A 27,275-nucleotide genomic window follows, 5' to 3' on the forward strand; every position below is an offset into this window, starting at 1 on the left:
GTGACATTGTCACCACCGGCTGTCACCACCGCCGCTGCCTCGCTGCCCACGCACGCATTACACACAAACCCCCCAGAGGGCAAGAAGGGGGCGTCAGCAAATGCCAGCAAGATCGAGTTTTCCTTGCTTTCTTTTCTGGAAAACATACAATTCCCTCTCTGTACTCTTCTCACCCTGCTCTCTCTTCCACAACCCCGTTTCTATATTTCTCTCTGGGTCCCTTCTGCCCTTTCCCCCAGGCTCTGTGACCTGCTTCCCTCCACAGCTACACCCTTCTCCTCACCCGCCCCTAACCTGCCCAGCTGTCTCTATGCCCTCTTCTTTCCCCTGATTTTTTTCCTTGGCTCCTCACTCTCAGTCTCCCCAGACGCCGGTTCCCCTCTCTTCCTCCCCCTTGCTCCCCTCTCCTGGGTCTTCTCTTCCAGCACCGGGGACAGCTCCAGCCCCCGGAACAATGGACCCCACCTAAGGGCTCCTCTGTAAATTCTCCATCTTAGTGCCTTGCCCAACTCGTGATTGGGGAGTAAGATGGGGGAAGGGTTATTATCAACAGGACCAGCTGCTCTTCTGGGGGTGGGAAGGGAGTCAGGGAGGAAGGAGATAGAAAGAGGGCGTGGCTCTTGTCTGGATTGTGCGTCCCTCTCCAGGGTAGAGAATTTGTATTCCACCCCTGAGACTGACATCACTGATGTCAGGGGAAAGGAGGTGGGAGTGGGGAGGGGGTGTGGAGGGGGGAGGTTTTTGTTGAGGAGAGCGCGGCCGGAGAGCAGAGCTCCGGGACCCAGGTGACCGGGAAAGCAGGCAGCCCCAGCGGCGGGAGCAGCCAGCAGCAGCCCAGGCCCGGGGACCGGGGTGGGGGTGGGAGGGGGGCTGAGGGGAGGACCTGAAGGGGGGCGACAGGGCCAAAGGGACCCCCGGAGCCCTGCTGCCATCAGAGACCAAGCATCTGGCATCAGGGATCTTCGGACCCAGCAGAAGGACCAGCCACAGGGGAGGTGTCCTCCAGGAAAGCCAAGGAGAACTCCACCTGCCCCACATCAGGAGTGCCCCCCTCCCAGCGCTGCTGGCCACCATACCAGGATCCTCAGCCCTCAGCTCCCATCCCTGTCACCCTCCTCAGGCCCCCCCTGCCCTCCACCTCCAGCTCTCATCTCAACCCCCAGTTCCCAGTGCCTCTGCTACCACCTTGACCCTCCAGGTCTTGGCCACACGGCCCCCCATCCTGGGATCTCTGCCAGCTCTCTGGGAGGGAGATCATTTGTTTGGGCTATGCCCCCTGGTGGCATGACAGTGTCTGCCTAGACCCCTGACCCCTAGCCTTCAACTCCCTGGGCCTCCTTTGTGTGAAGAGCTGCCCCTCTGCTAGCACTGTGGTTGGGGCCACAGGGAAAGCCAGCCTCGGCTGGGCCCCAGCCCCGGCCACTTGCCTCCTTGCTGGGCAGCTCCCCCTGGCCTTCGGGCCTCTCCCTGCTCCCCTCGGCCCCTTCTCCTGGGCCGCCCTGATGAAGGAACCGGATGCCATCAAGCTGTTTGTGGGGCAGATCCCGAGGCACCTGGAGGAAAAGGACCTGAAACCCATCTTTGAACAGTTCGGTCGGATCTTCGAGCTGACTGTCATCAAGGACAAGTACACCGGGCTGCACAAGGGTGAGGGGTCAGGCCAGGCTGGAGAGGCTTCAGGGAGGGGGCTGGGAGGCTGGGTGGAGGGGACAGGCCAGGCTGGAGGGATGGAGTGGCTGGAAAAGGCTGATCTGGAAGGAAAAAGAGTTCCTGGGATGGGGAGTGTGGATGGAAGAGCTAGAAGAGAACTCAGCTAGGGTGATCAGGGGACTCCAGGTGGAGGACTCAGAAGAGCCTCTTTGGGGGAAGAGTTGTCAAGGGGCTGCAGAGGTGTGGCTCCCCGAGGTGAGGCGGACGATGTGGATGTGTACACAAGGAAGGGTGGAGGAACGAGAGAGCTGGTTTGAGGGACAGAAGGTGGGCAGGGGTGTGTGTGTGAGGGAGGTGTCACGCACAAGAGGAGAGTCTTAGTAGCCTCAGATACTAATGGGACAGAAGTATGGACCTGGGGTCATGTGCTCAACCTGGAGAGAGTGGACGGATGTTCATGGACTGGGCAGGGCAGCTCCAGAACTAGAGAGGGGCCTGGAGTGACTGTAGAATGACATGGGCTGGTGAAGATGCGGGAAGTGTAGGGACTGGGAAGTTAAGGGAGCTGGGGGAGAAGAGAGGCCTCAGGGCTGTGCCGCTAAGCAGGGTCAGGCCCAGGGTCAGTCTGGTCCGGGGTCAGGCTTTGGAGAGCCCCTGGTGGTGGAGCTCAAAGGGGCCACACTGCCTCCCCGTCCACCAGCCCAGGGACTCCTGTGCCCCACTCTTCCCTTCCTTCTCTAGCCTGCTCTCCACCCTCGGAGTTGGAAAGAAAGGAAGAAATAGGGAAAATGGGAGAGGGGAGGGGTGATGACCAAGATGGAGGGAGGTGGAGGCGAAGGAGGAAGGGGAAAGAAGACCAGCTAAGGAAGAGAGGAAACCACAGACACGTACTTGTCTGGAGATCACATGCCCCTTCTCCTCCCCCCACACAAAGCCCCAGCTTCCGACAGCCCAGGCTTCTCTCTCTTCCATCACCTCACCATGGAAGACTCCCGGTCTCGGGGTCTCTGCCCCGTCCTCCTCAGCCCAGAGACTCCTGGGGAGAACATGCACCCCCTCTCAGACACCTCCCCGCCCCAGCAGGCAGAAGGGCAAGAAGGGAGCAGCTCCCCAGTCCTCAGGCTCATGGGGAAGGAGAGCCTTTTAGGGAGGGGAGATGGGAACTCACCCCCACCCGGCCTCTCTGCCCCTGCCCCTCCTCAGGATGTGCCTTCCTGACATACTGTGCCCGCGATTCAGCCCTGAAGGCCCAGAGCGCCCTGCACGAACAGAAGACGCTTCCAGGGGTGAGTCCCACTCCAGGGCCAGAGGGCTGAGAAGGGCCGTAGAAGGGGCACCACCTTCCCAAGACACTGAACATATCTTCCGCCTCCTCTGGTCACTAGGAGGTCACTTCCTCCTGGTAGCTCCCCTCCTCCTTGCTGAAGATGCATGCATTTCTTCCCACCGATATGGAAGGAAAACAGCAGTGAGTGGAGTAAACACAACCTTTGCCAGCAGCAGAGGCAGCCCCTTCCCCACCCACCCACCCGCCCCTGGGGCCACATGTAGAGGGAGGACTCGGCTGGCTGGGTGGTGTGGGGAGAAGACTGTGGGCACCAAGTGCAGGGCAGAGTGGGGCAGGAGGCGCTCAGGCACTCTTTCTGTCTCTGGGGAGGAAATCTGACTGTGAAATGGGGGAAGGGTGCTTGCACCCTGAGATGAGCAGCTGGTGCCCGCTGGATGGGCATCTCTGAGCTACTTCTGAGGTCGAACAAGCTCACCTCGTATCTCCTAGGAAAAACCACAGGAACAGCGTCACAGGGCATCAGGGTGGATCAGGGCCTGGTGGGCCTGGGCTGGGAGTAAGCCCTGAGGAGTGGGGCGAGGGGCAACAGGCAAGAGCAGGCAGCCATCAGCATGGAGGATCCGGCCTGACCCCACCGAGCGTGCCTAGGGAGGCAGGGTGGCCTCTAATGTGGCCTCCCTCCTGCAAGGTCAGAGCTCTTTGTCTTCCTCTCAGCCATCCTTGCAGCTCGTCCCAGGCCTGGGTAGGGGGAGGGTGAAGACAAGAATAACGACTCTCAGACTGCGCCCCCAGTTATTCATCCTGGGGGGAAAGGATGTGCCATTTCTTTTCCGTATCTCTCTGCTTCTGCAGCCTCCCCTGGAAAGTACCTCTTGAGAGCTAACTCCATCCTTCCCTCCAGCCGATATTTGCTGAACAGTCTGAGTGCTGGAGACACACCTGTCACATCCCCTTCTCCTTCCCTTGTGTGGGAAATGGAGATGCAGCCTGTTTTTCCAGCTCTGCCAGGGAGGGAAATAGACAAAACAGATGGGAAGAGGGTTGGGGGGAATCCAGGAAAACAGAACTGTCTCCATCACTCCCAACTTCACACCCTCCGTGGCTCAGTGACCCTCTGTGGCCCTCGACCCTCAGTGTCCCTAGGGAAGCAGATCCACCACCAGGCCCCGCCTGCACCCACTCTCTTCCCGGCCACGGCCCATGACTTGAAGGGTCTGGGCATGTGTGAGCAGGCTCGGCTTCTAAGAAGCACGTGTGTGTGTGTGTGCTCATTTGTGTGTATCTGTGTGTCTGTGTGTGTGTGCGCTCATGTGTGTGTGTGTGTGTGCTCGTGTGTGTCTGTGTGTGTTTGTGTTTGGGCACAAGCATCTCCAGGAAGCCTGGTTTCCATTGCATGACCTCACGATCCTCCTTTTTCTCTTTCTTCTGTGGAAGCCCCGCACAGAGCAACAGTTTTCATTTCCATTGCTCTTTCTCTTTTTCTGTTGTCTCCCATCTCAGAATTCCTGTGAAAAGAGGAGTGGGGAGGGCCAAGGGAGGTGGTAGAAAGCAGGGTTGGGGGGTCATGGGTGAGAGAGACGGCAGGGATGGGCAGGAGCCCCTGGGCCATCTATGCCAGCAGGGGGCTTCCTCCCTGGCCCTGTCCCCCTCCAGCCGCCTGTGTGGCTCGGGCATGGCTCCATCCTGGGTATGGAAAGGTGCTGCCTCCTCTTCCTGAGGAAGTAAGGCCTGGGCTCAGAGGTGAGTGAGGAGGGCACCCCAGTGAATAATTGTCCAGCCCTGCCCCAAGCGCCCAGGTGATGCTGAGTTCTCACTCTGGCCCCTGCCCCAGATGACAGGATCCAGACGCACCTCACAGAGCTTTCAGTAGGGAATGAGGGATTCTGTCCTCTAATGGGGGGCAGACCAGGGCAGCCTAGGAGAGCCAAGCTCGGCCTGATTCTGTGTGCCCCAGGTCTTTTCTCAGCCACCTGCCTTTCTGGCAGCAGTGTTTTCCTTCAGATGAGTGTGCAAGTGTGTGTGTGTGTGTGTGAATGTATGTGTGTGTCCAGTCTCCAGCTCTGGCACAATTGTGTTGGGAAGTTCCCCCTACTGTCTAATCTCCATGCTTCCTTCTGCAGGTTCTTTCTTTAATGGGGGCGTTGACTCTCTCTCCTTTCCCCCATCTTTGTCACCCCAGAATCTGGAAGGCACTGCCATATTTGGGTGATGCTCAATGCTACAGAGTTAAAGAATGGGAGCTGGACCTATGGCCACGGAACCCCATTTCCTTCTCTCCTCCCTAAGAGTTCCCAGGAGAGGCTCTGTCACAGGACCCTGAATTCTCTCCGTGAGCATTCTCCCTGTGGCCTCCTCGAGGTGGTAGCATGAAGGACTCCTTTTATCTGGCCTGCCTTTCCTGCTCTACTTGGGCCAAAATCCCACGGCGGGGACATGAGTCCCCGCTTCACCTTGCCGTTGGGCAGGAGGATTATGACTCCACGGAGAGGGCCTGTGTGTGACCTGGGACACCGGGCTTGAGTCTGAAGCTGGGAGTGGCAGGGCACCAGGCCTCTGCCTTCAGAAAAAGTAGATCTGTGGGCATGGAAGTGGGGTCTTTGCTATTGGTTAGAAGGACTTACTTACAAGTGACCATGTTGGTGGGGGTCTTATAGATACTTGGTTGGAGTATAAATAGCCCCTTCTTCTTTGGGAGGCCCTGGGGAGGACTTATCACCTGGCGGGTAGTAGCTAGGGAAGAGAGGCACCCGGCACCTGGTTGCCAGGTAAACAGGGCCCAGCTGGACTCAGGGGAGGGGGCAGGTGTGCCCGAGCTGAGCTAACAAAGGCTGAGCTTCCCACAGGAAGTGCCAGGCCAAGAAGGAGAGGCTGGGAATGGGGCACTGGGGGCCATCAAGGGAGAAGGCTGTCTGCAGGGGAGTGGGGAGAGCCTTCCGTCAATGTGGTCTGTGCTGTGGTCTGTGCACTTGGGTGTTTTTGTGCGAATCTGTATCAGCTGTGGATATTTATTGATATGCTATTTTTGTGCCTGGGAGCCTTGCAGGGCAGGAACACCATTCTCTCTCTCTGGATCCCAGGTTCCCCATCCTCAACCAGAACAGCAAATCCCCAGGGTCCTGTTGGGAAGGGTTAGTGCCAAGCCTAAGAATTCCCCAAACCTGTGACTCCAGCACTGTGGCTCAGGTCCTACTGCTCCTGTAGTGGGGTTGAGAGGTTGGCTGCTGAGATGCCCATGAGGGGACTTCCTGGTCACTTAGACCAGAGAACAGAAAAGGAGAGTGAAAGAGCGAGAGGCCTGAGTGGCTGACCACTACCCCTTGCTGCATGCACGCACGCACGCACACACACACACACACACACACGCCCTTGAGGAGATTGAGCCTCCGATGGGATAATCCCAGATTGCTGAAGGATAAAGCTGGGGCAGATTGGCCAGAGGATTTTTGTGTCTGTTACCACCCACCCCTGCCAGCTGCTCTCAGATCCAGAGACTAGGGGGAGGGGTGGACAGGGAGAAGGCATTGGTTGAGGTGGGGCCTAGATTGGATCTGGAGCTGAGATACCTCACCTGCAGAGTCCAGCTGGACAGACTGGCATGATCTGCCACCTGGGAACAAGGTGCATGTGAGAAGTGGGCAGGGACAACTATCATTCCTGCACGTCTCTGGGTGATGTGCTGACACATGAAGTCTCAAGGTTAGAACACTAGGGCTAAGGGGAACCTGACTCTAGACTGCCAGATCCAGCCCATTTCACAGATGAGGAAGCTGAGGCTTAGAGGAGAGAAATGTCCAAGGTCACCCAGCTAGTGAGTGGCAGGGCCAGCCCTCAAAGTCTATCTAGTGCTTTTCCTGAGGGTAACTTTGGTCCCACCCTTGGAACGTGGATGAATGGTTACTTCTGTTTATTTTTTGGCCACTAGAACAAGGGCAGCTCCACCAGCAGGTGAGTGGGTGACCAGGTGTGGCCCCAACAGTCAAAGTCTTCAACAGCAAAATATATTCAGGCCTGAAATACTGAGTCCTCTCCTGCCTCTCCAGTTCCTAAGATGCTCCCCACCCTGGTGAAGGAAATCAACCTGCAGGAGTCATTCCCAAATCCTCTCACCAGACAGGAACACAGAGAAGGGAACTGTCTGCATTTCCACCGGAAGCTCAACAAAGGGAGATGCTGCAGGGGTAGGGAGAGCTCAGGAGGACTTCTGGGTACCCAGAGAATCTCAAAGGAGCACGGGACAGCCGTTCCCCCCCTAGAGCTGTCTTGACAGTGAGACACCAAGGATTTGATCTGGAAGAGGAAGACAGGAGCTTGGACAGTATGGCTTCTGTAGAGCCTACTCAGCGCCTCCCTCCAGAATTAGGAAGCTCTCCTGGGCCCCTCCCCCACCTTTCAGCCCCCACTAAATCCTCCACCCCCAACATACTCTGTTCCCACCCCCCTCCCCACTCCTTCTCCGGGTGTGTGGAGCAGCAGAAGTGATGACGTCACCACGGTCGCCAGGGCGACGGGGACGGATAAATCAGGCTGAGTGGGCGGTTGCCATGGCGCGCATTCTCCCGTTGCCACGGAGACTGGGCATCTGCTCCCTTTGTGCTGCCCGAGTGCCTTCCCCCTGGGGTCAAGGGGTGTAGGGGGGCAGAAAAAGAGACAGCCACACCTCCAGGGGTCAGACGGAAGTCGGAGCATCTGTGGGGTCTCCTTCAGTCTAGAGTCTTCCCTGGGGCTTGCTTGATGGGGTGGCCTCTGCTGCTCCTACTTTGTAGAACTGAGGCAGCCTTGCTGAATAGCCCTTGGTTGGGCTCTATCCCAGGACCTGGGTCCTGTGGGCAGCCCGACTCTCCCCCTAAGGAGAGCAGCACCTCTCCTTGGCCGAATCATCTGGGGCCCTACCTGAGCTTGGAGTCCTGCCCCACGAGCACCCTCCTCTCCTTCCTCTCCTTCCTCTCCCTCTAATCCCAAACAAGACTGAACCCCATCCCTTCCTTCCCACCAAGAGTTTAGAGGGCTGGGCCTGGGGCTTACTCCCTCTAGCCTCTCTGCAGGTCCTGGCCTGGGGAGGGCACCTGGGGCAGTCAGCAGTGGTCCCCAGCAGTTCTTTCTCTTCTTTCCTTTAGATGAACAGGCCAATCCAGGTCAAGCCAGCCGACAGCGAGAGCCGAGGAGGTAGGTTCTGTACCTTTGGAAAGGTGGGCATGAGTCAGGGTGGCCAGAGGGGATGTGATCCAGCCCACTGCTGAGATGGCAAAACTGAGGCCCACAGGGGAGTGTAAGTCAGCCCTTCAGAACCGGGGTGTCCTCTCTCTCTAACTGTAGCCTATCCCCCAACCATCCCCGTTTCACTCTCTAGAGCCATTGGTCCCCAGGGTAAGGGGAGTCCCACGGAAGAGCGGAGGTGAAGGGGAGAAGGGGAGGGGTCTCTGCCTGTCCCAGGCTGGAGCAGGGCAGGGAGGTGCCCCCAAGGCCCTGCATCTGCCCCTCCTCCTATGCGCTCCCCGCCAGAAGACCGGAAGCTCTTTGTGGGGATGCTAGGGAAGCAGCAGACAGATGAGGACGTCCGGAAGATGTTCGAGCCCTTCGGCACCATAGACGAGTGCACTGTGCTCCGGGGCCCAGACGGCACCAGCAAAGGTAGCCCGCTGGCACGCCCCCCACCGGACCCTCGCTCCCTGCTTCCATGGGCAATGGGGACCCCGGGGGCACCCTCCAGGGTGGGCACTCACCCCTTCCTCCTCCCTCTTGAACTCTTCAGGCTGCGCCTTCGTGAAGTTCCAGACCCACGCGGAGGCCCAGGCGGCCATCAACACCCTTCACAGCAGCCGGACCCTGCCGGTAAGTCTCACCGCTGCCCTAGCCCTCAGGCCTCTTCCAGCCTCCCTGGGCCCAAACCAGACCCTGGCTCAAAGGGGGCAGTCTGTTCTGGATAGGATCTTTGGATTTATTAAAAAAGAATTTTCTAGCAGAAGAATCAAACCTCTTAGGGACCGCTTCCCCTTGGAAAGACCATCGCTCTTCCCCTTGTCCCCATGCCCATCCCCCATCTTCAGTCCAAAAGTTCTTGCCCTCTTCTCCAGCCTTCTCCAGCCGTCAGCCCTCTTCACTTTTCACCTCTTCTCCCTCCTCCCCCCCACAGCCCCCGCCCCCACTGGCTAGGCATCGGGATGCTTGCTTAGCAGCCCCAGGTGCCCTCTACACCTTCACCCTGCTGCCCCACCCCCTCCCCTCACATTGGCAGTGGATTAGCTAGCTGACTCCTCACTCCAGTACTCTTGCCTGGAAAATCCCATGGACGGAGGAGCCTGATGCACTGCAGTCCATGGGGTCGCTAAGAGTCGGACACAACTGAGCAACTTCACTTTCACTTTTCACTTTCATGCATTGGAGAAGGAAATGGCAACCCACTCCAGTATTCTTGCCTGGAGAATCTCAGGGATGGGGGAGCCTGGTGGGCTGCCGTATATGAGGTCGCACAGAGTCGGACACGACTGAAGTGACATAGCAGCAGCAGCAGCAGCAGCAGCAGCAGCAGCTAGCTGACTGCTCTCACAGAGGGCTCCCCAGCAGAGCAAACCCCTCAAAAGGAACTAGCTAGCTCCCAGGGAAGTTTGGAGTTTGGTTTCCTCAAACTCCATCAGGTTCTCTAACAGAGGCTGGACAAGCAGGCACTTAGCAGGGACCTGGGCGAGAGGATACAGCATCAGATAGAGAAATGTGTTCCAGAGCCCAGGATTCTACAAAGATCCTTGCAAATGTTCCAGGCTAGTTTTTATTTACTAATAGCGTAGGCTGGTATTCAATGTCGAGCTGTGTCCACTGAGCACACCGTGAGGACTGGGACCCCGGGGAGCAGCTACAAGGCAAGACGAGCTTGAGGTTAAACATTTGCTATAGCTGATCCACCCTGGGGATGATTTCCGGCTCAGGATCTGCATGGAGAGGCCAGGAGTTCCCTTTGCATTCTGGGAGCATCTTCCCCTTTCCAGAACATGGCTTCATATTCCTCGACTTTCCCTGGTCTCTTGCACGACCTGTCATGGGGGGAGGGCAGGATGAAAGCCTCCCCATTTGACATTGGCGCTATGATGGCTGCCCTCTGAACGAGGCCAAGCCAGGGTGGTGGAACTGAGGCCAGGTCCTCAAGGCTCTGGGGAGGAGAGACGCTGACTCCATCCCTCTGACCACCTGTGGGCCGGTGCTCAGGGTGCCTCATCCAGCCTGGTGGTGAAGTTTGCCGACACGGAGAAGGAGCGCGGTCTCCGCCGAATGCAGCAGGTGGCCACCCAGCTGGGCATGTTCAGCCCCATCGCTCTCCAGTTCGGCGCCTACAGCGCCTACACCCAGGCCGTGAGCATCTCCCTCCAGGGTCCTGCCCCCACCTCCCGGGCAAGGCCCAGGGTGGAGAGGGGAGCCGGATCAGGGTGCAGGGCCCCAGTCTCCTCCCTTCCTCTGTTCCCAGCTAATGCAGCAGCAGGCGGCCCTGGTGGCGGCTCACAGTGCCTACCTCAGCCCCGTGGCCACCATGGCCGCCGTGCAGATGCAGCACATGGCCGCCGTCAATGCCAACGGCCTCATCGCCACCCCCATCACCCCCTCCTCAGGTGAGGCGCAGGCAGCGCACGGGGAGGGAGACAGGGTGCAGGTGGGGAGGGACACAGGGACCCCCATCACCCCCTCCCAGGTAAAGCCCAGGCAGGGCACAGGGAGGGGGACAGGGTGCAGGTGGGGAGGGGGACACAGGGACCCCCATCACCCCCTCCCAGGTAAGGCGCAGGCAGCGCACGGGGAGGGGGACAGGGTGCAGGTGGGGAGGGGGACACAGGGACCCCCATCACCCCCTCCCAGGTAAGGCGCAGGCAGCGCACGGGGAGGGGACAGGGTGCAGGTGGGGAGGGGGACACAGGGACCCCCATCACCCCCTCCCAGGTAAGGCGCAGGCAGCGCACGGGGAGGGGACAGGGTGCAGGTGGGGAGGGGGACACAGGGACCCCCATCACCCCCTCCCAGGTAAAGCCCAGGCAGGGCACAGGGAGGGGGACAGGGTGCAGGTGGGGAGGGGGACACAGGGACCCCCATCACCCCCTCCCAGGTAAAGCCCAGGCAGGGCACGGGGAGGGGACAGGGTGCAGGTGGGGAGGGGGACACAGGGATCCCCATCACCCCCTCCTCAGGTAAGGCGCAGGCAGCGCACGGGGAGGGGACAGGGTGCAGGTGGGGAGGGGGACACAGGGACCCCCATCACCCCCTCCCAGGCAAGGCGCAGGCAGCGCACGGGGAGGGGGACAGGGTGTAGGTGGGAAGGGACACAGGGACCCCCATCACCCCCTCCCAGGTAAAGCCCAGGCCAGGGCACAGGGAGGGGGACAGGGTGCAGGTGGGGAGGGGGACACAGGGACCCCCATCACCCCCTCCCAGGTAAGGCGCAGGCAGCGCACAGGGAGGGGACAGGGTGCAGGTGGGGAGGGGGACACAGGGACCCCCATCACCCCCTTCCAGGTAAGGCGCAGGCAGCGCACAGGGAGGGGACAGGGTGCAGGTGGGGAGGGGGACACAGAGACCCCCATCACCCCCTCCTCAGGTAAGGTCCAGGCAAGGCTGGGCTGGGCTGGGCTGGGCTGGGCTGGGGTGCCGGAGGCAGCTCATGGGAGCTTCCACATGGTGCAGGTGGAGAGGGGGGCTCAGGGACCCACATCACCCCCTCATCAGGTAAGGCCCAGGCAGGGCATGGGGAAGGGGACAGGCTGGGGGAGCCTCCACATGGTGCAGGTGGGGAGGGGGACACAGGGACCCCCATCACCCCCTCCTCAGGTAAGGTCCAGGCAGGGCTGGGCTGGGCTGGGCTGGGCTGGGGTGCTGGAGGCAGCTCATGGGAGCTTCCACATGGTGCAGGTGGGGAGGGGGGCTCAGAGCATCGGGCATCGCTCAGGGAAGCGTGGGGTCTGGGAGGGGTCAGGGGTCAGACAGTAGCCTGCTCCTCCCCTCCGCCTCCAGACTTGCTGACCATCTCTCTTCATCTCTCTGTATCTGCTTTTCTGCCCTGTCTGTGCTGCTTTCTCCTCCCCAGGAACCAGCACGCCTCCTGCCATCGCTGCCACACCCGTCTCTGCCATCCCTGCTGCCCTGGGCGTCAACGGCTACAGCCCAGTGCCCACCCAGCCCACTGGGCAGCCTGCCCCTGACGCTCTATATCCCAACGGGGTTCACCCCTACCCAGGTGGGGTTCTCTGCCCGCCTGCCCACTGCTCTCCTCAGCAACCATCCCCCCTACCACTCTCACTGTGGGCAGTCAGGACCCCTCTTTCCTCTCCAGCCTCCGAGGTGACAAGGCGCTTTCTCCTGCTTTGTCACCCAGGGCAGGGATGTTCCTTCCCTGTCTTGGCCAGGGAAGCTGAGGCATACAGAGGCGAGGCAACTTGTCCAGGGTAGCATGGCCAGCCACGACTCAAGTCTCGCTGATGCCAGGCTCTCCCTTCTGCCCATGACTCAGTGCATGTCCACCCTCTCAGTTCACCCCCATGCCCTCCCATGAGGTTCTCCCCCCATGCCTGCCTGGCCTTGGCTCCCAGAAGCACAGGTGGGGCCCCCCGCTGCCTGAGCCCCCCTCATGGTCAGCACTGCTCTCCCCAGCCCAGAGCCCCGCGGCCCCCGTGGACCCCCTGCAGCAGGCCTACGCGGGGATGCAGCACTATACAGGTGAGGAGCCCCGGCCTCAGCCAGGGTGGAAGGGTTGACGAGAGGGAAAGAGGCCTGGGCTTCCTGCTTTCTGCCAGTCGCCCCCTCAGACTTACCTCAGGCCATACCTGCAAGGACACACCTTCATGGGCATGGTCTGAGGCAGCCCTCCCCTGATACCTCTCATCCCTGTCAGCTCCATCCGCCAGCCTATGGGCAGAGGGGCAGTGTTGGTTAGGAGGGCCAGGGGCAGGGGCATCTCAGGAACCCCATCAACTCTGTCTGTTCTCCACAACTCCCCCCGCCCCCAGCAGCTTACCCAGCAGCCTACAGCCTGGTGGCACCTGCGTTCCCACAGCCTCCTGCTCTGGTGGCCCAGCAGCCCCCGCCACCCCCACAGCAGCAGCAGCAGCAGCAACAGCAACAGCAGCAACGGGAAGGTGTGGTATGGCCTGGGGTGGGGGGATCCCCGCTAAGAGCTTTCAGGGGGGTGCCCTTGTCGTGGGCTCCAAGGCCACCTCTGGCCCTGTGCGTGGGGATGAGTGGGTAGGGGACAGATGCGGTGGCTGGCACCCTGGCCTACACGTTGGGGGCTGCCTTCCCCAGCCCCTCGCAGTCTGTCTCCCCATCACTGAGCGCCTCCTTCCGTCTCTACTGCCACCCAGGCCCTGACGGCTGCAACATCTTCATCTACCACCTGCCCCAGGAGTTCACGGACTCGGAGATCCTCCAGATGTTTGTCCCCTTTGGCCACGTCATCTCAGCCAAAGTCTTTGTTGACAGAGCCACCAATCAGAGCAAGTGCTTTGGTAAGTATACGACGATCCAAAAGAGAAAATAGAGCGCTTTTTGGCCAGATGAGGACAAGGTCTGATGCGTTTGAAGGCACTTTGGGTTGCAGTGGGTCTTCCCAGATGGCGCTAGTGGTAAAGAATGTGCCTGCCAATGCAGGAGACTGTGAGAGACATGGGTTCGATCCCTGGATGGGAAGATCCCTTGGAGGAAGGCATGGCAACCCACTCCAGTATTCTTGACTGACAAATCCTGTGAACAGAGGAGCCTGCCAGGCTACTGTCCTTAGGGTTGCACAGAGTCGGACATGACTGAGTGACTTAGCGTGCACACATGCACATGTGGTTGCAATGGGCCCAGTATTTGAAATCCAGATCATCTAGGAGTCTGAAAGAATCATTTTTTCCACTCCTGATATCCCATACCAGCTGCTGCCCAAGCCCATCCCCTCCTCCAGAAACCACATCTTTCCTCCTTTAAGAGCTGGTCAAATCCATGCTCCAAGAGGACTGGAAGAGGCTCAGAAGCTGGGGTAGTTCAGTTTTCAAAAGGAAGGCTTAGGGAGCAGGGTTTAGTTGTCTTTATTCTTTGAAAGGCTGCTTCAGGGTACAAAGGGGGTGTACTTGTCCTCTGGGCTTCAGATGTCATTTAGGGTCTGGAGTGGAAGTTTCAAAAGGCAGGTTCTGAGCTATCCAGGCCAAGGAGGGAGCTTCCCCTCAAAGAATGCGGAAACGAAGGTCCTGGGGTATGCAAGAGGGTGGACTGGACTCATCCACTCAGCTACTACTTACTGAAAGCCTCCGGTGTGCTGGGCAGTTTCTGGGCATTTGGGAGACATGGAAAAAGTAGGGTGATTTCAGGAAAGCAAAGGGTAGGCCTTGGCCTAAGCTCAGGGGAATGAGGGGGGCTAGGCCAGGCCTTATGACCCTCTCACCTTAGGCTTTGTGAGTTTCGACAATCCAGCCAGCGCCCAGGCTGCCATCCAGGCCATGAACGGTTTCCAGATTGGCATGAAGCGCCTCAAAGTCCAGTTAAAGCGGCCTAAGGATGCCAATCGGCCCTACTGAGGGCACCCAGGTGGGTCCCGCTCCCGTCCTGTCAGCTCTCTAGCCCCTCACACTGCAGCCAGGGCCCCCACCCCTTTTCCCAGCCCCCTCAGGGATGCCCACCCCTGGCTCTGGGCACTTCGGGGACCTGGAGCAGCTTCCTCAGCTGCTTTCAATCACCCAGGTCTCTCTCTTTCACTTTCTCTTTCACACACACACACACACACACACACACACACACACGCGCGCGCGCGCGCACTGTGACCCCAGAGAGAGCCAAGTCTGTATCTATCTGTGTCCACTCCCTAGAACTTCCCCAGTATCTGGTCTCGTTTGTCTGGTCAGTGTCCATGTGTCTATGTGTTTCTCTTTCTGGTTTTCCTTTGGGATGGAGTAGAATTAGGGGAGTAGGGTTTGGGGACTAGGGGGACTGGTTTAGGATACTGGAGGGTCCTAAAATCACTGGCTCCTAGAATATCTGTTGTCCTGAGAAGTGGGGACATCAGGTCCTGGTGCCCTGGACCCCAAGTGGTAGCAGTAGACCCATGGGACAGGGGAGAGTGACAGAACAGATTGGGGGGAGTCTGAGTGTCAGGCCTCTGGGAAGTACCTTTGGTTCAGGTGAGGTGGCTGGAATGCTGGACTGCCTGTGAATTTTACGTAACAGGCCCCCTCCTCCCCATTGCCCGCCACCACCCCAACCTCATGGCCACAGAGCTGTGAGCTTTGATTACTTTTGTGTTGTTTAATCTCTTTTGGACCAAACCCCTGAAAAAAACACAACCCAAGAACAATACCCACATTTTCTGTTTTTCCCCCTTTCCCCCCAATCCTGGCTGCTTAACTCCCCCCCACCCTGGGGGCCCCCCAGCCCAGGGCCCGTGTCCATTGTCGGCCGAAGCCCCCATCCCCGGACCCCTGCTCCGGGCCCCTGTAAGTTGCATGGAACGAGCGTGTTGTCTTTGGAGCCGATTGTTTGTTATTTGGGGAGGGGGCCGCGGAGGGAAGCGCCCCCCAGCCCAGGGTCAGGGCCGGGGGCAGCTCGCGGGACGTGCTTGGTCAACAGTGGTTGGTGACTGTGGTCTGTGTTCCGTGCATTTCTCTCTGGCTTTCTTTGTTCCTTTTCTAAAAGGAATGAGAGCACCCCCTAGGGGCTGGGGCGGGTCTCACCCCATGAGACCGCAGCCCCGGCTCCGCCCCGGCCTGCTCTGCCGCCCTTTTGCGGACGCCCCCTTGCTCTTTTCCAGGTGTCTGTCCCTATACCTCGCCCTCCTTCCTCTGAGTCCCCTCTGCCTGCCTGTGTGTCATCTTGTGTCTTTGCCTCTCCTCCTCTGGCCCCTGTCTCCACACCCTCCAGCCTTTCTTCTCACGGGCTGTTTGAGTATTTCCTTCCTAACATCCTTCCGTTTCCTGTATCATCTGCCCCACCCCTCCATCTCCTCTCCTCCACCCTGGCCCCTTGTCGAATGGCTGGGGGGCCAGACGGTTCAGTTTGGACCGAGGCCTTCCTGATGACCTGCCTTCCTCAGCGTCCCCGGCTCCCTCTGACCCCAGGGCCTGTGACCTGCATCCGCTGCCATCTTCCCCCCAGCCTCACCTGTGTTTCCTTCCTTCACAGGTCTGGAGACACCAGAGGAAGGGGCGCCTCACCCCTCTCCCCACGGCTGGCCCCGGCCCTCTCTGCACATCCGCCCTGGGCCTTGTCTGGGCTCTGGGGCAAACGCTGCTTCGTGGCCCCGGGGGCACAGGACACCGGCCCACTCCCATCACCCCGCTTCCCCCAAAGGGCCTTTTCCTGCCAGGTGCCCTTTTGGCCTTTTGTGAGGGAGCGTGGACCAGGCTCGAAGGCTCGGGGCTATCTGCCTTCTGCTGAGGCTCCTGTGAGAGGCCTCCTGTGCCCAGCTTTCGCACCTGCCTCCCCGACCAGTGGGCCTCGTCTACCTGTGTGGCCCGGGAGGGCAGCGGGGGCCTCCGACACGCTCCCCACCCACCTCACCCCAGCCTCTTCCCCACATTAGGGGTTTCTCAGAAGCTGGTTCTCACACTCCCTGCCACCCTCAGCTTGAGGTAGGATAACCCTTAACCCTGGGCTCCCAGCCCTAAAACACTGCCTCCCCTGAGGGCCCCCCTAAGGAGGGTGTTGGGGAGCCCTGAGGGCTGCCTCTCTGCCAGTCAGCCACAGAGACCCTCCTCCTTTCATGAGGAAAAGACCTCCCCCAAACCCCTAAAAATGTTTACAGTCTCTGCTGGTCCCCTCCGTGTAAATACCACTACCACCCGTGCGTTATCCAGCCCGGCCCAGCCCGGACGCTGCCATCTCTCTTTCTGGGAGTTTAGACAATATTTCCCTTGGATTTTTTCTCTCTCTTGATTTCTCCCTTTGCTTTGGGGGGTAACTGGGTATTTGGGAGGAGGGGTGTGGGGCGGGCTCAAAGGGTTTATTACCTGATCATTTTCTTTAGAAAGAAGTTTTAGGGAACAGAAATGGGGTGGGGGGGGGGGAGTGGTAAGGGAAGAGTGGGGAGTCAGTTTCAGACACTTCTCTATGCTTAACTTATTTATTTATTGCATTTTACTTTTAAAGAGTTGGTCTTTTCTGTCTAAATAAAGAAAAAAGTTTAAAAGCTTCCAATAAGTGTCTTGGAAGGATGGAGGTAGGGTATCTGGTGCCCACAGGGGGTGGGGGGAGAAGGAGGTACAGAGGGTGAGGTTGGGGAGAGAAAACTCCATGAGCAAGGCCCAGACTTCCTCATAGGAAGTCCTTCGAGCACAGTCTAGGCCTTGATCATGCCTTCATGATCTTGTTCCTCTGCCCTTCTCTTGGGCTTAGTTCTGGAATGCTCTACAGAGCAGGCACAGAAGGGAGAAAGCAGGTCAGCAGGCCTCTTTCCCATAGCCGGACCTGTCCATCTGAAGGCTGAGGACATGCGGCCTCACACTTCAGACCTCCACTTGTCCCTCATTCACATGGGGGAGCTGTGGGATGCTGGGAGCGGAGTGTGCCACCTCCGTTTATAATGCAATTGCTCTGTACCTACCTGATTCTCTTCTAGGCCCTTAATGTGCATTTCCTCATTTCAACAACCCTATGTTCTTGTTGTTCAGTTGCTCAGTCGTGTCCCACTCTTTGCTACCCCATGGACTGCAGCATGCCAGGCTTTCCTGTCCTTCACTAGCTCCTGGGGTTTGCTCAGCTCAAACTCATGTCCATTGAGTTGATGACATGAGGCAGGATATAATTTTAGACAGGGAAATGGAGGATGTGGAGGTGAGCTCACTTACCCAGCGTCACAGAGTGATGAAGGGATGGTGCAGCAATGGAACCCAGGCCCCAAAGCCCAAGACGCACTTGTTTCACACCTTCAACTACCTGTCTGTGACCTGAGGCAAAGATCCCAAGAAGTATCTAGCAGGCCAGAGCAGTGACTCCTATCAAGCAGGAAATGGATGCATTAGCCCTAGGTCTCTCGCTTTTCTAGATTCCACTCTGTAAACTGCTTTCCTGCTGGGGTTCACACAGGTGTTGTCTTTAACTTCACAACATATGGGCCATTTCGTTCTAGGCGGCTACCTGCAACCTCACCCTCACGGCATTCTACTTATAAACTCGCTCACTTTCCAGCCTAGATCTGGCCTCAGGCCAGAGCTATTCCGTGAGAGGACAAGGATGTGTTATTCCCCACAACTCACCCCCCATCGATGCCCCATACTTCTGCCTTTTCTTAAACTGCCCCAAACTAAGAAGAGGCAGAAAAAGAAGTAACGTGTGGCACTGGAGGGACTATCTGTGGACACTGTTTCAAGAAAAAAACACGTCTCTTGGCTTGGTAAGACAGCAGGGATGGGACTTACTCAGGATTCTGAGCCAAGTCCTCAGCATATGAAATCTCAAACAGAGACATGGGTGTGTGTGTGTGGTCAGAGATGGGATGAGGTGTGCACAAGGAGGATCACCAGAGTTGGAATTAACATTGTGAATTTTCCCCTGAGCTGCTCACTGTGGCTTTGCAACAGTTTCTGGGTCAGGACAGAAAGATGGAAGGTTGGGTTTAAACCAAAAGGCACCTCCAGAGTGATTTACTGACAGCTGGGATCTCCTGAGATTTGGGGACTGGGGGGACTAGGAAGGTCCCCTTCCTGGCATCTTTCCCTTCACACAAACAGGGAAGGCAGCATTCATTGCTTGTCACTGCTTGGTGCTGTCCTGCCTCCCTCAAGGCTGCAGCCAGTTTTTCTCCAGAGAAGCATTAGGCAAGTCAGGTTGAATGATGGGGATGAAGAAGACACAGGGTTCTTCTGAGGAATCAGAACATCTGGACCAAGATTCTCCAGGCCCTTTGATGGCAAAACAAAGGAGGCCACCTGAAACTGAAAAGGGGGCTCCTAACTTGTATGAACACAGATTTTTCAGACATCATACTGCTTCAAACATAGCAGGAAAGGTCTAAAGAAGAGGTAGTTCTGTTAGCTAATGAAGTTCACTAACCTCTCTTCTGAGCAGAAGAGGCCTCAGTAATAAAATGCATAAGAAACAGGAAATGATGACAACAGGATCACTTACCTTCAAGCCAAACAAGAGGAAACAGCATTAGTTTCTTCTAAAATAATCAAGTTACTGTTCAAATGTTTATGGCAGCATGAAGAGAAGAGAGAAGGAAAATAACAAGGCAGAAGAGTGGAGTGGACAGGTTAATAGCAGGGACTGGGGAAGCCTTCTAGTTTTAGAGATAAAAAGACATTTAGGAAAATATCCTCAGTTGGGAGGGGCCTGTGGTATGTGGTAAGGGAAAAGTCCCACCATTCCTTCAGTGCATTCCCATCCCGTCTATATTTTCAGATCTTTAAAATATATGAATGTAATACAAGGTGTCTCGCTTCTTTAGGGTTGGACTCTTCAGTAGCTTGAGTCCCTCTATGATTTTCAGGCTCTCCAATGTCTTTTCATTCTCCTGCTAAAATTTCCAAGGCTTTCACAGCCTTGGCCGCTTGAGTTTGTGACTGAAGCAATTCTCACTCTTGGCCAAGCAAACTTCATTCCCTTTTCCAAATTTGAGAACTTGAGCAGCCCTGGCTCAAGCTCCCAGCTGTTAGATTCTCCCCTCTCTGGCTCCTCTTTCAGTCTATCTTCCTGAGTAGTCGGCTTCCTCTTGCTCCTCATAAATGCGGTTGCATCTTCTCTTTACTCAAAGATGATGACGGCCGGATACATGTTTCTAACCTGCTGTTTCTCCTGAACTCTGTTTCGGTGGTGCCTTTCCTCCCTCCGTCCTCCTTACCAGTAGAGCCTCACTGTGAACTGGCCCGGCCCAAACTGCAATCACACCGTTGCTCTCATGTCTCAGATCCAACCCAACTGCAAAGCCCTACCAGCTCGCTCTCACTTACGTCTTTCTCCATCTCACCGCCATCAGCACTGTCCAGGTTCTCCTCACCCACCGGAGATCTAGTTTCCTCCCCACCCATCTCCACATCTCCCCTCCTGTTCTCCAGAGAAGTCATCCATCTTCTACAAATTCATTCACAGATATCTACTCTGCCTTGTTCATCTGCCATGTCCCCACCATCCTAATCAGTGCCCAGAACATTAGGAGGTGCTTGGTAAACAGGAAATAGCTGCCAGACACCTGTATCTAGATTTCTCACACACACCTAAATTGTAACAGGTCCAAAGCTAAAATATTTTCTTTCCCAAAGTTTCACATCTTAAATATATCCATTTGCCACTGAGCCATGAAACCTTGAGAATCTTTTACTACTCTCAAGTATACTCAATGTTTAATGCTAAATCATAAATGATTTTCCATAGTTTTTTCATATTCATTTCCCTCATTTCAAGTTATTACTGCATCCACTTACTAATCAAGAGAGTCTCCTACTAACTGATCCCTCTGTATGTATTCTGCAACATCAAAGTTTCTCAACTGCAGCTGATGAAAGATGAAACTTCTCTTTTTTATTTTTTGGCCATGCTGTGTGGTTTCTGGGGTGTTTGTTAGTTCTCCAATCAGGGTCTGAACCTGGGTCCTCAGCAATGAGAGCACGGAGTCCTAACCGGGGGATCACTGGGGAAATTCTCTTTTTTAAAAAAAATGTAGAGATTTTACCTGGCATTCAAGGCTTTTCAGAGGCTTATCTTCCATTTTAGTCCTATACACACCTTAAATTCTAATCAAATAGAACTGTTTGTTGTTGTCTAGACAAGTATTTAATGCCTCCAACCCATGTATTTTCATTCCCAATTACTAGTGTTGGCACATAACAGCTCAACGAGGTTCGCTGAATGCCTTCTTGTTGAAATCCTGCTCCTTCTAAACAGTTCACTTAAAATACCATTTTCTTCATCAAGATTTAACTGCTTTCATCCAAAGCTCTTTCTCCCATCTTTTCTAGTCCTTTTGCCACTGAACCCTTCCGCAGCTGGGGATCACGGCCATTCCTCCAGGAGCCTCAAAGTTGGTAGAGTTCCTCACTTTGCTTTTGTATCTATCGCAGCATCTAACACAACACTCTGCACAAAGCAGATAATCAGTAAATGTTTGACTTTACCTTCTGTTATTCTAACTCTGGAGTTCCACCTTCTACCTCTCTGTTCCCCATTAAATAAAAAAACTGCTTTTCCCAATTAACACAGTAGTATTTGTTGTTGTTCAGTTGCCCAGTTGTGTCCGACTCTCTGCGACCCCATGGACTGCAGCACGCCAGGCCTCCCTGTCCCTCACCATTTTCCGAAGTTTGCCTAAGTTCATGTCCACTGCATTGGTGATGCCAGCCAGCCATCTTATCCTCTGACGCCCTCTTCTCCTTCTGCCCTCAATCTTTCCCAGCATCAAGGACTTTAATATGTACCAAATTTCATTTAGTACTGGCGGCTGAGTGAGAGACCCACGCAATGTCTCTGCCCGAACTGCCAAACAAAATGTCAAACTACTTCTTGCTCTCATGCACTCTAATCAAGGAGCAAAAGCATGTGGCTCGGGATTATAAAAATAATTTAAAACATCCAACCAAACAAAAACACTGAAATTTTCAGAACAGATTCAGCCCAGAAACTAACACAGAGTAGAACAGGGATTCTAAAGTATAGGTAACTCAGTCCATAGCACCTGAGATTCTTCTGCAAGAGCAAAAAACAAGCAAGACCACATGTGTGAGGGACTCCAATCACCCGGAGTACACAGGACTGAGCTGGCACTCAGGAGAGGTGATATGTACCTTTCAGTTCAGATTCCAGAGGGAAGTTTCCTGTTACTTGAAAAGCGAAAAAGAAAATACATGTTGCTGGGCCAGGGGGACAGTGCTAAAACCTGTCCCAAGGGCTCTGCCAGACTCTACATCAGGCTGAGGGAGAGACGTCCTGTGAGTCAGCGTGGAGCTCGAGTGGACTGGCACAACCAATCCTGAGAGCTGGAGGAGCTTTCTGGAAACTGAACTGTGGACCAGGGGCCTCCCAGCTTCTCCTTTCTCCTTCTCCTTCTTTCGCCTCTCCCCAACTCCTGCTCTCAAACATCCGCCTCACTAGTTGCGCAGGAGAGCCAGTTACACGTTCCTCCCCATCTTCAGATGCATCACCCAAACTCAAACCTCAAACATTCTTCCTCACCTCTTCCCACACAACCCAAAGGACTGTAGTCAAGAACACCAGAGAATAGTTTCATCAATAAATCAATTTATTTAAAAGAATATGTTACAATTAATTACACTAAGTGACATTACCAAACAATTTTAGAGTGGTTAGCTCTATAACAAGGAATGAAAGAAACACTGTTAGCCATTACGTGTCTGTGTATTTTCTCTTCACATTTCCTAAATCACAAATCAAAAATACAAGATACTGCAGTGAAAATACAATTAGAGTTTCTCTCAAATAAATTAAAAGTGTGCATGGTTTGGGGAAAACTGAAGCCCAGCTCACTGGCTTACAAACGGGGCGTGATATAAAACTGGTGTCCAAGTTTAGCAGTTGGCCAGTGCCTCCACCCACATCACTCCCCTCTTCGATTCTGTTCCTCCCCACAACCCTAAGCTTCCCACACATCCTAGATGACTCCTGAGGAGTGAGCTGACGCCACTGTGTATATGAGTGAGCCTTGGCATGACGTGCTCAGGTTTAGAGGAAGAAGAAGGCAGGAGGTGAAACCGGAAGGTGGGGGACTAACGACGCACACCCACCACCTCTTCTCTCTGAGTATTCAACCACATCACCCTTCCAAAGGGAAGCTAATGTGACACCGTGAATCTGGAAGGAACATAGCGGGTATGCTGGGGCCCAACAGACCAAGTGGTTTCTACTGCTGAATCAATCCAGAGAACACCAAGAACAGAAGGGAGGGCACCGCTGTCCCTCTAGGTTTGGAGACTTCGGGTCACCCAGGATGCCATCCCCTTTAAGAAAACTGCCTTCCAGAGCCAGGTCCCCGAGTTGGCAAATTCTGAAATGAGAGACAGAGGTGTCACCTCCCATCAGAGCCCTGGCCTGCTGCTCCAAGCACTGGATTTGGAGGTACAAGAGGGAGTGACCCAAAGCTACTGGCCTGGGCAAAGGATGAAACCAGATGGGCCAGGTATGGGGATGCGGAACATTTACCTAATTCCTCCCTGAGAGCTGTCCAGGCCTAGAAGCTGCCCTGAGCACGCACCTGTGCTGAGCTTAGACCTAGAGCAAGGGGAGGGGAGAAAAATGGGGAATAAAATTAAACTATGAAGAGCAGAAAACCCGAAGCACAGGCCAAGGTAAACTTCCTACAGAGATAGGCTTCTCAGGGCCTGCATTTTCTCCTGACCCATGACAACTCTGAGCTTTTATCAAAGAGGATGGGAACTCTCTGTGGGGGTGAAAGGGGAGAAGACCAGGGCGAACCTGCTGGCTTTGCTGCAGGCAAAGCAGGGTGCAGGGGGACCTCTCCATTTCCTGGAGACAATTTGCAAAAAAAAGACTGTGGAGAAGCCTCCCTGAGCAGAACCCAGGACTGAGAAAGATAGTAGGGATTCGAGAAAGGAAATGCAGAGTTAAGAGGGAAAGGGTATCACACGAACACTACTTCATGCAAAGAAGAGCTTGACCCTAGGAGCTGCACAGCCCCCGAGACCTCTGCCTCCATCGCAGGACACCTGCTGTGAGTGGGAGAGCCGAGAAAGCCTTCCTCTGGGCCTTCCCTCCTTCCCTTTCTCCCCAAGCTGGGGAAGCCTCAAGTAGGGGCTGGCCCTTAACATATTCTCCCGACAGGCTAACCATCCAATGGGCCCCACCCAATCTCCAAGTGCCAAATGAGTGCCAGGTCAGGGCAGGAGGGAGGGAACAACACACACTACGAGCACCCCCGCTGCTCTCACATCTGGAGGGCAGCCTTTGGGCTTCCCATGGACTCCAGGATTTGTTCATTCCTTTCCCACTCTGACAGAATAGGAGCAAACTGCTATTTTTAAAGTGTGAACAGAGCTGGGGCCAAAAACCTCTTCAGCTCCTTGGAGTGGGCAATCAACATATCTTCTTCCCATGGTCCTCTGGCTCATTATTAAATTCATTTATGCCAGAAGAAGTAAATTCTGTGCCAAAGCCTCCAAAGCAGGGCTCACTCTCTGCGACTTTAAACACAGCTTCCTTACAGTTTGCACTCTGCGTTCCCGCCTGGTTTGGAGAATGTGAGGAAAGACAGGATGTCCTACATGATACCACACCCCCCGGGGCAAGTGCCTGCCAGGGTAACAGAGTGAGAGAGAAAGTAAAGCACCTCACAACCACCTGCAGAAACAAGTTACAGAAAAAGAAACTTCAAACCACCCCAACACCGCTCAGTGACTACAGCCAACTATGGTTGCCTCCCAGTTAGACAAAGCAAAAGATGCCACTCTGTGAAGGCTTTTGTGCAGAAGGCAGAGACAGAAAAAAGTAAAAGAGGCTCAAAGATGTGTTTCAGACGCAGCAGAGCCTGACTAAGAGCTCTCAACACCATCTCTTTGGAGCCTGGGGGTTGCGAATGTTGCTCCTGCTGCTCTCACGTCAGGAGAGCAGTCTTTGCGAGAGCGCCATTCTCAACCCCCAGTCAGCCCTGGCCCCAGACCCAGGAATGCAGTTCTTAGGTCTCAAAAGGTCTAACTGCAAGGTCAGATGAGGAGATCTTTTAAGGGGCAAAAATATTTTCCTTCAATCTCCTTTTAATTAAAAGTTGAGATCCAACCCAAATTAACCATATTCCTACTGTTCCTTCCTGGGTCCTCAGCTGGCTTAGACGGGTTATGGTTTTGCTTGGCTCAGATCACTGACCCATTCCAAGTTTTCCCAAGGCTTTGGGGATATGGTCAGATCCTTCCCCAACATGGTTGTTTAAGGAAGTCACAGAGAACCTAAGTTACGGTGTTACCGGTCAGGAACGGAGTAGGAAGAAGCTTACGTACACAGCGCCTTTCTTCTTTCCTCCCCTATCTAAGTCCAATCTTTGTGCCTAAAGGTATCAGCTTTGACTCTGGTCCCGAGCACAATCCCTGCTTTACAAACAGCAGAGAAATGGGCAATCATGACCATGAGGTGTTTCAGGGGTCTGGGCATCAACCTCCTGAGCCCCCCTTCCCCTTCATTCTTGGCCTGCTGAGGAGAAGCACACAGGGGGCCCATGGGAAGCAGGAAGATGTGGAATGTGGCTAAGAGCCATGAGTGGAAGAGAAAGAAACGGACCAGGAACGTTGTCTTGGAATCAAGAGAGACCACACCAAGTCTTCAGACGCTCCCTGCAGGTCTGCAGCCCCACTGCCCTTGAAAAACACACTTCTTTCTCCTCCCCAGCAGCCTCTTGAAGATAAAAGAAACTATGCTCCTTGCTCCTCAGACTCTATGGCAACCCATGGTCCAAAATCTTCATTCAATACAAAAAAGGGGGAAAACCCAAGCAGGTTGTAAACTTTTCGAGTCCTTCATGAGGAGAGGTATTTTTCCCTGTAAATTTTTTTTTTTTTTCCTTTTTAAAGTTTGTTTCAAAATAAAGAGAGCAAGAGAGAAATCATGAGTTCTAGTGAAAGGTGTGTAAAAACACAAGCTAAAAAAGGTACTGCCATCAATATGAAATTTAAAAAGAAATATATATATGTATATACGTGCAGCTAATTTGCGTATATATAATTTTTACATACATACATATATATGTCTGAACAGTGCAAATGGATGGAGTTCATAGTTCCAGTTCTAAAAATATGGTACAAGGAGAGTCTGTTGGTATGAGGCCCAGAGGAAAGGACAAAGATCCCTTTGGCGAATTGGTTGGGCTTGTTTCTTTTCCTGTCTTAACTCAGCTGACTCCTGGTGCTGACCCATCTATTGTTCTCTACCAGCTCAATTACAGAGATATGAAACTCAGAGGGATTATTAATGACACTTAGTTTAGGGCTTTTGAATATGATGACTTTTTTCCTTTTTCTCTTCTTTTGTGTTAATGGTTACTCTGTCTGACATGGGAGATGAAAGGGATAAGAGGATGAGGGTGAAGAGAAGGAACAGGGTAATGAGAGGCTAGGTGGCCACATCCCTCTGCTGTGACCTCGCCATCTGGAAAATGTTCTGAAAGGAAAAAAAGACAAGAGTTACTGGGAAGCCTCAGGTGTCTTCACCTCCTCCCATCCAGAGACAACCCCTCACACAGAAAATGTACGACTGGATGACTCGACTCGACACGATGGGCCTCTTCACTGGACACAACTTTCCACCAAGAGTCACAGCCTTTTAGAGCTGGAAGGGACCCAGGATGTTACTTATCTGGCTCAGTCTTTCAGTCTCACAGATAAGAAAAGATGAGAAAACTGACATCCAGGGAGGCCAATTTGAACAGAATCACAGAGAGAAAAATGGCTAGGAGAGAATCCAGATCTGATCCCCAGAGCCCTGTGTGCCTCCTACAAAACCAAGAATATAAATGTTCATATTCCTTACTTTACTTTCTGAACCTCAAAAACATCTTCTTGGAGAGTAAGCAGCTAATTATTCAGAATCTTTTAAATTCTGTTCCATCACTAGCAGGTACAGACAGCAGGAAAGCAGCAGCACCACACACACACACACACACACACACACACACACACACACTCTCGGTTACCCTACACGCGCTTTAACATCTCATCGAGTCAGGACTAAAGGTAAGTACAACTGCCCTTCTGCATCAGAACAACATGGAGGGCGACTGATAAAAAGGCAGGCAGAGGAGGGTCCATGAAGTCACAGGAGATGAACAGCCTGTGGCCAACAGCCACCCTCTTGACAAGGGAAACAGGGCTTTTTTACACAGTCTGGTTTAGCATCCAAGGCTAATGACCTCACTGGAAAAGTATCCTGGCTCATGTGGGATGACTGGTCTCTAACTAACACTCCCAGAAGAGCATCCTGGCTCATGTGGAATAACTGGTCTCTAACTAATACTCCTAGAAGAGTGTCCTGGCTCAAGTGGGATGACCAGTCTGTAACTAATATTCCTAGAAAGTGTCCTGGCTCATGTGGGATGATCGGTCTCTAACTAATCCTCCTGGAGGAGTGTCCTGGCTCATGTGGGATGACTGATCTCTAACTAATACTCCTAGAAGAGTGCCCTGGCTCACGTGGGATGACCAGTCTCTAACCAATATTCCTAGAAAGATGGAAATCAGGGCCCCAGGTATTTGGATAAAGGAGTGTACATTTTAAACAAACAAACAAAGATGAAAAGGTCAATTCAAGATTGTTTAGAATTACCTCTTTTCTCCACTTGAGCTCGCAGAACACCCTCTCGAAGCATTCATGCATGTAATTAAACTGAAAAAAGACAAAGCAACATTCACTGCCTTCTCCAGACCAGGCATCACAAAACCACCCTTTGAAC

The 27,275-nt window shown here is 54.5% G+C and overlaps 2 protein-coding genes across 3 annotated transcripts in view; one reads left to right on the plus strand and one right to left on the minus strand.

Moving 5' to 3' along the window:
* The first annotated feature begins 1,502 nt into the window (after positions 1–1,502).
* On the plus strand, positions 1,503–14,463 carry CELF3 (CUGBP Elav-like family member 3). The gene is made up of 12 exons (XM_052636906.1): positions 1,503–1,647; positions 2,854–2,936; positions 8,053–8,101; positions 8,438–8,566; positions 8,688–8,767; positions 10,136–10,279; positions 10,392–10,533; positions 11,997–12,146; positions 12,560–12,625; positions 12,916–13,044; positions 13,270–13,413; positions 14,336–14,463. Exons 1-12 carry the CDS (start codon positions 1,503–1,505, stop codon positions 14,461–14,463), a joined length of 1,389 nt encoding a protein of 462 aa, XP_052492866.1.
* Positions 14,464–22,094: 7,631 nt separating this feature from the next.
* The window catches only part of SNX27 (sorting nexin 27), an 81,332-nt gene continuing 76,151 nt past the window's right edge, over positions 22,095–27,275 (minus strand). The window contains exons 11-12 of one of the 2 annotated variants that reach the window (XM_052636941.1): positions 27,149–27,208; positions 22,095–22,871 (exon numbers count right to left, since the gene is read on the minus strand). In XM_052636941.1, the coding sequence (XP_052492901.1) occupies positions 22,827–22,871; positions 27,149–27,208 (105 nt within the window). In that variant the 3' untranslated portion in view covers positions 22,095–22,826. Of the gene's footprint in view, positions 25,988–27,148; positions 27,209–27,275 lie in introns of both variants that reach the window. The other variant, XM_052636940.1, reaches the window with a different exon arrangement.

Source organism: Budorcas taxicolor, chromosome 3, assembly GCF_023091745.1.
Source record: "Budorcas taxicolor isolate Tak-1 chromosome 3, Takin1.1, whole genome shotgun sequence".
Taxonomy (NCBI): domain Eukaryota; kingdom Metazoa; phylum Chordata; class Mammalia; order Artiodactyla; family Bovidae; genus Budorcas; species Budorcas taxicolor.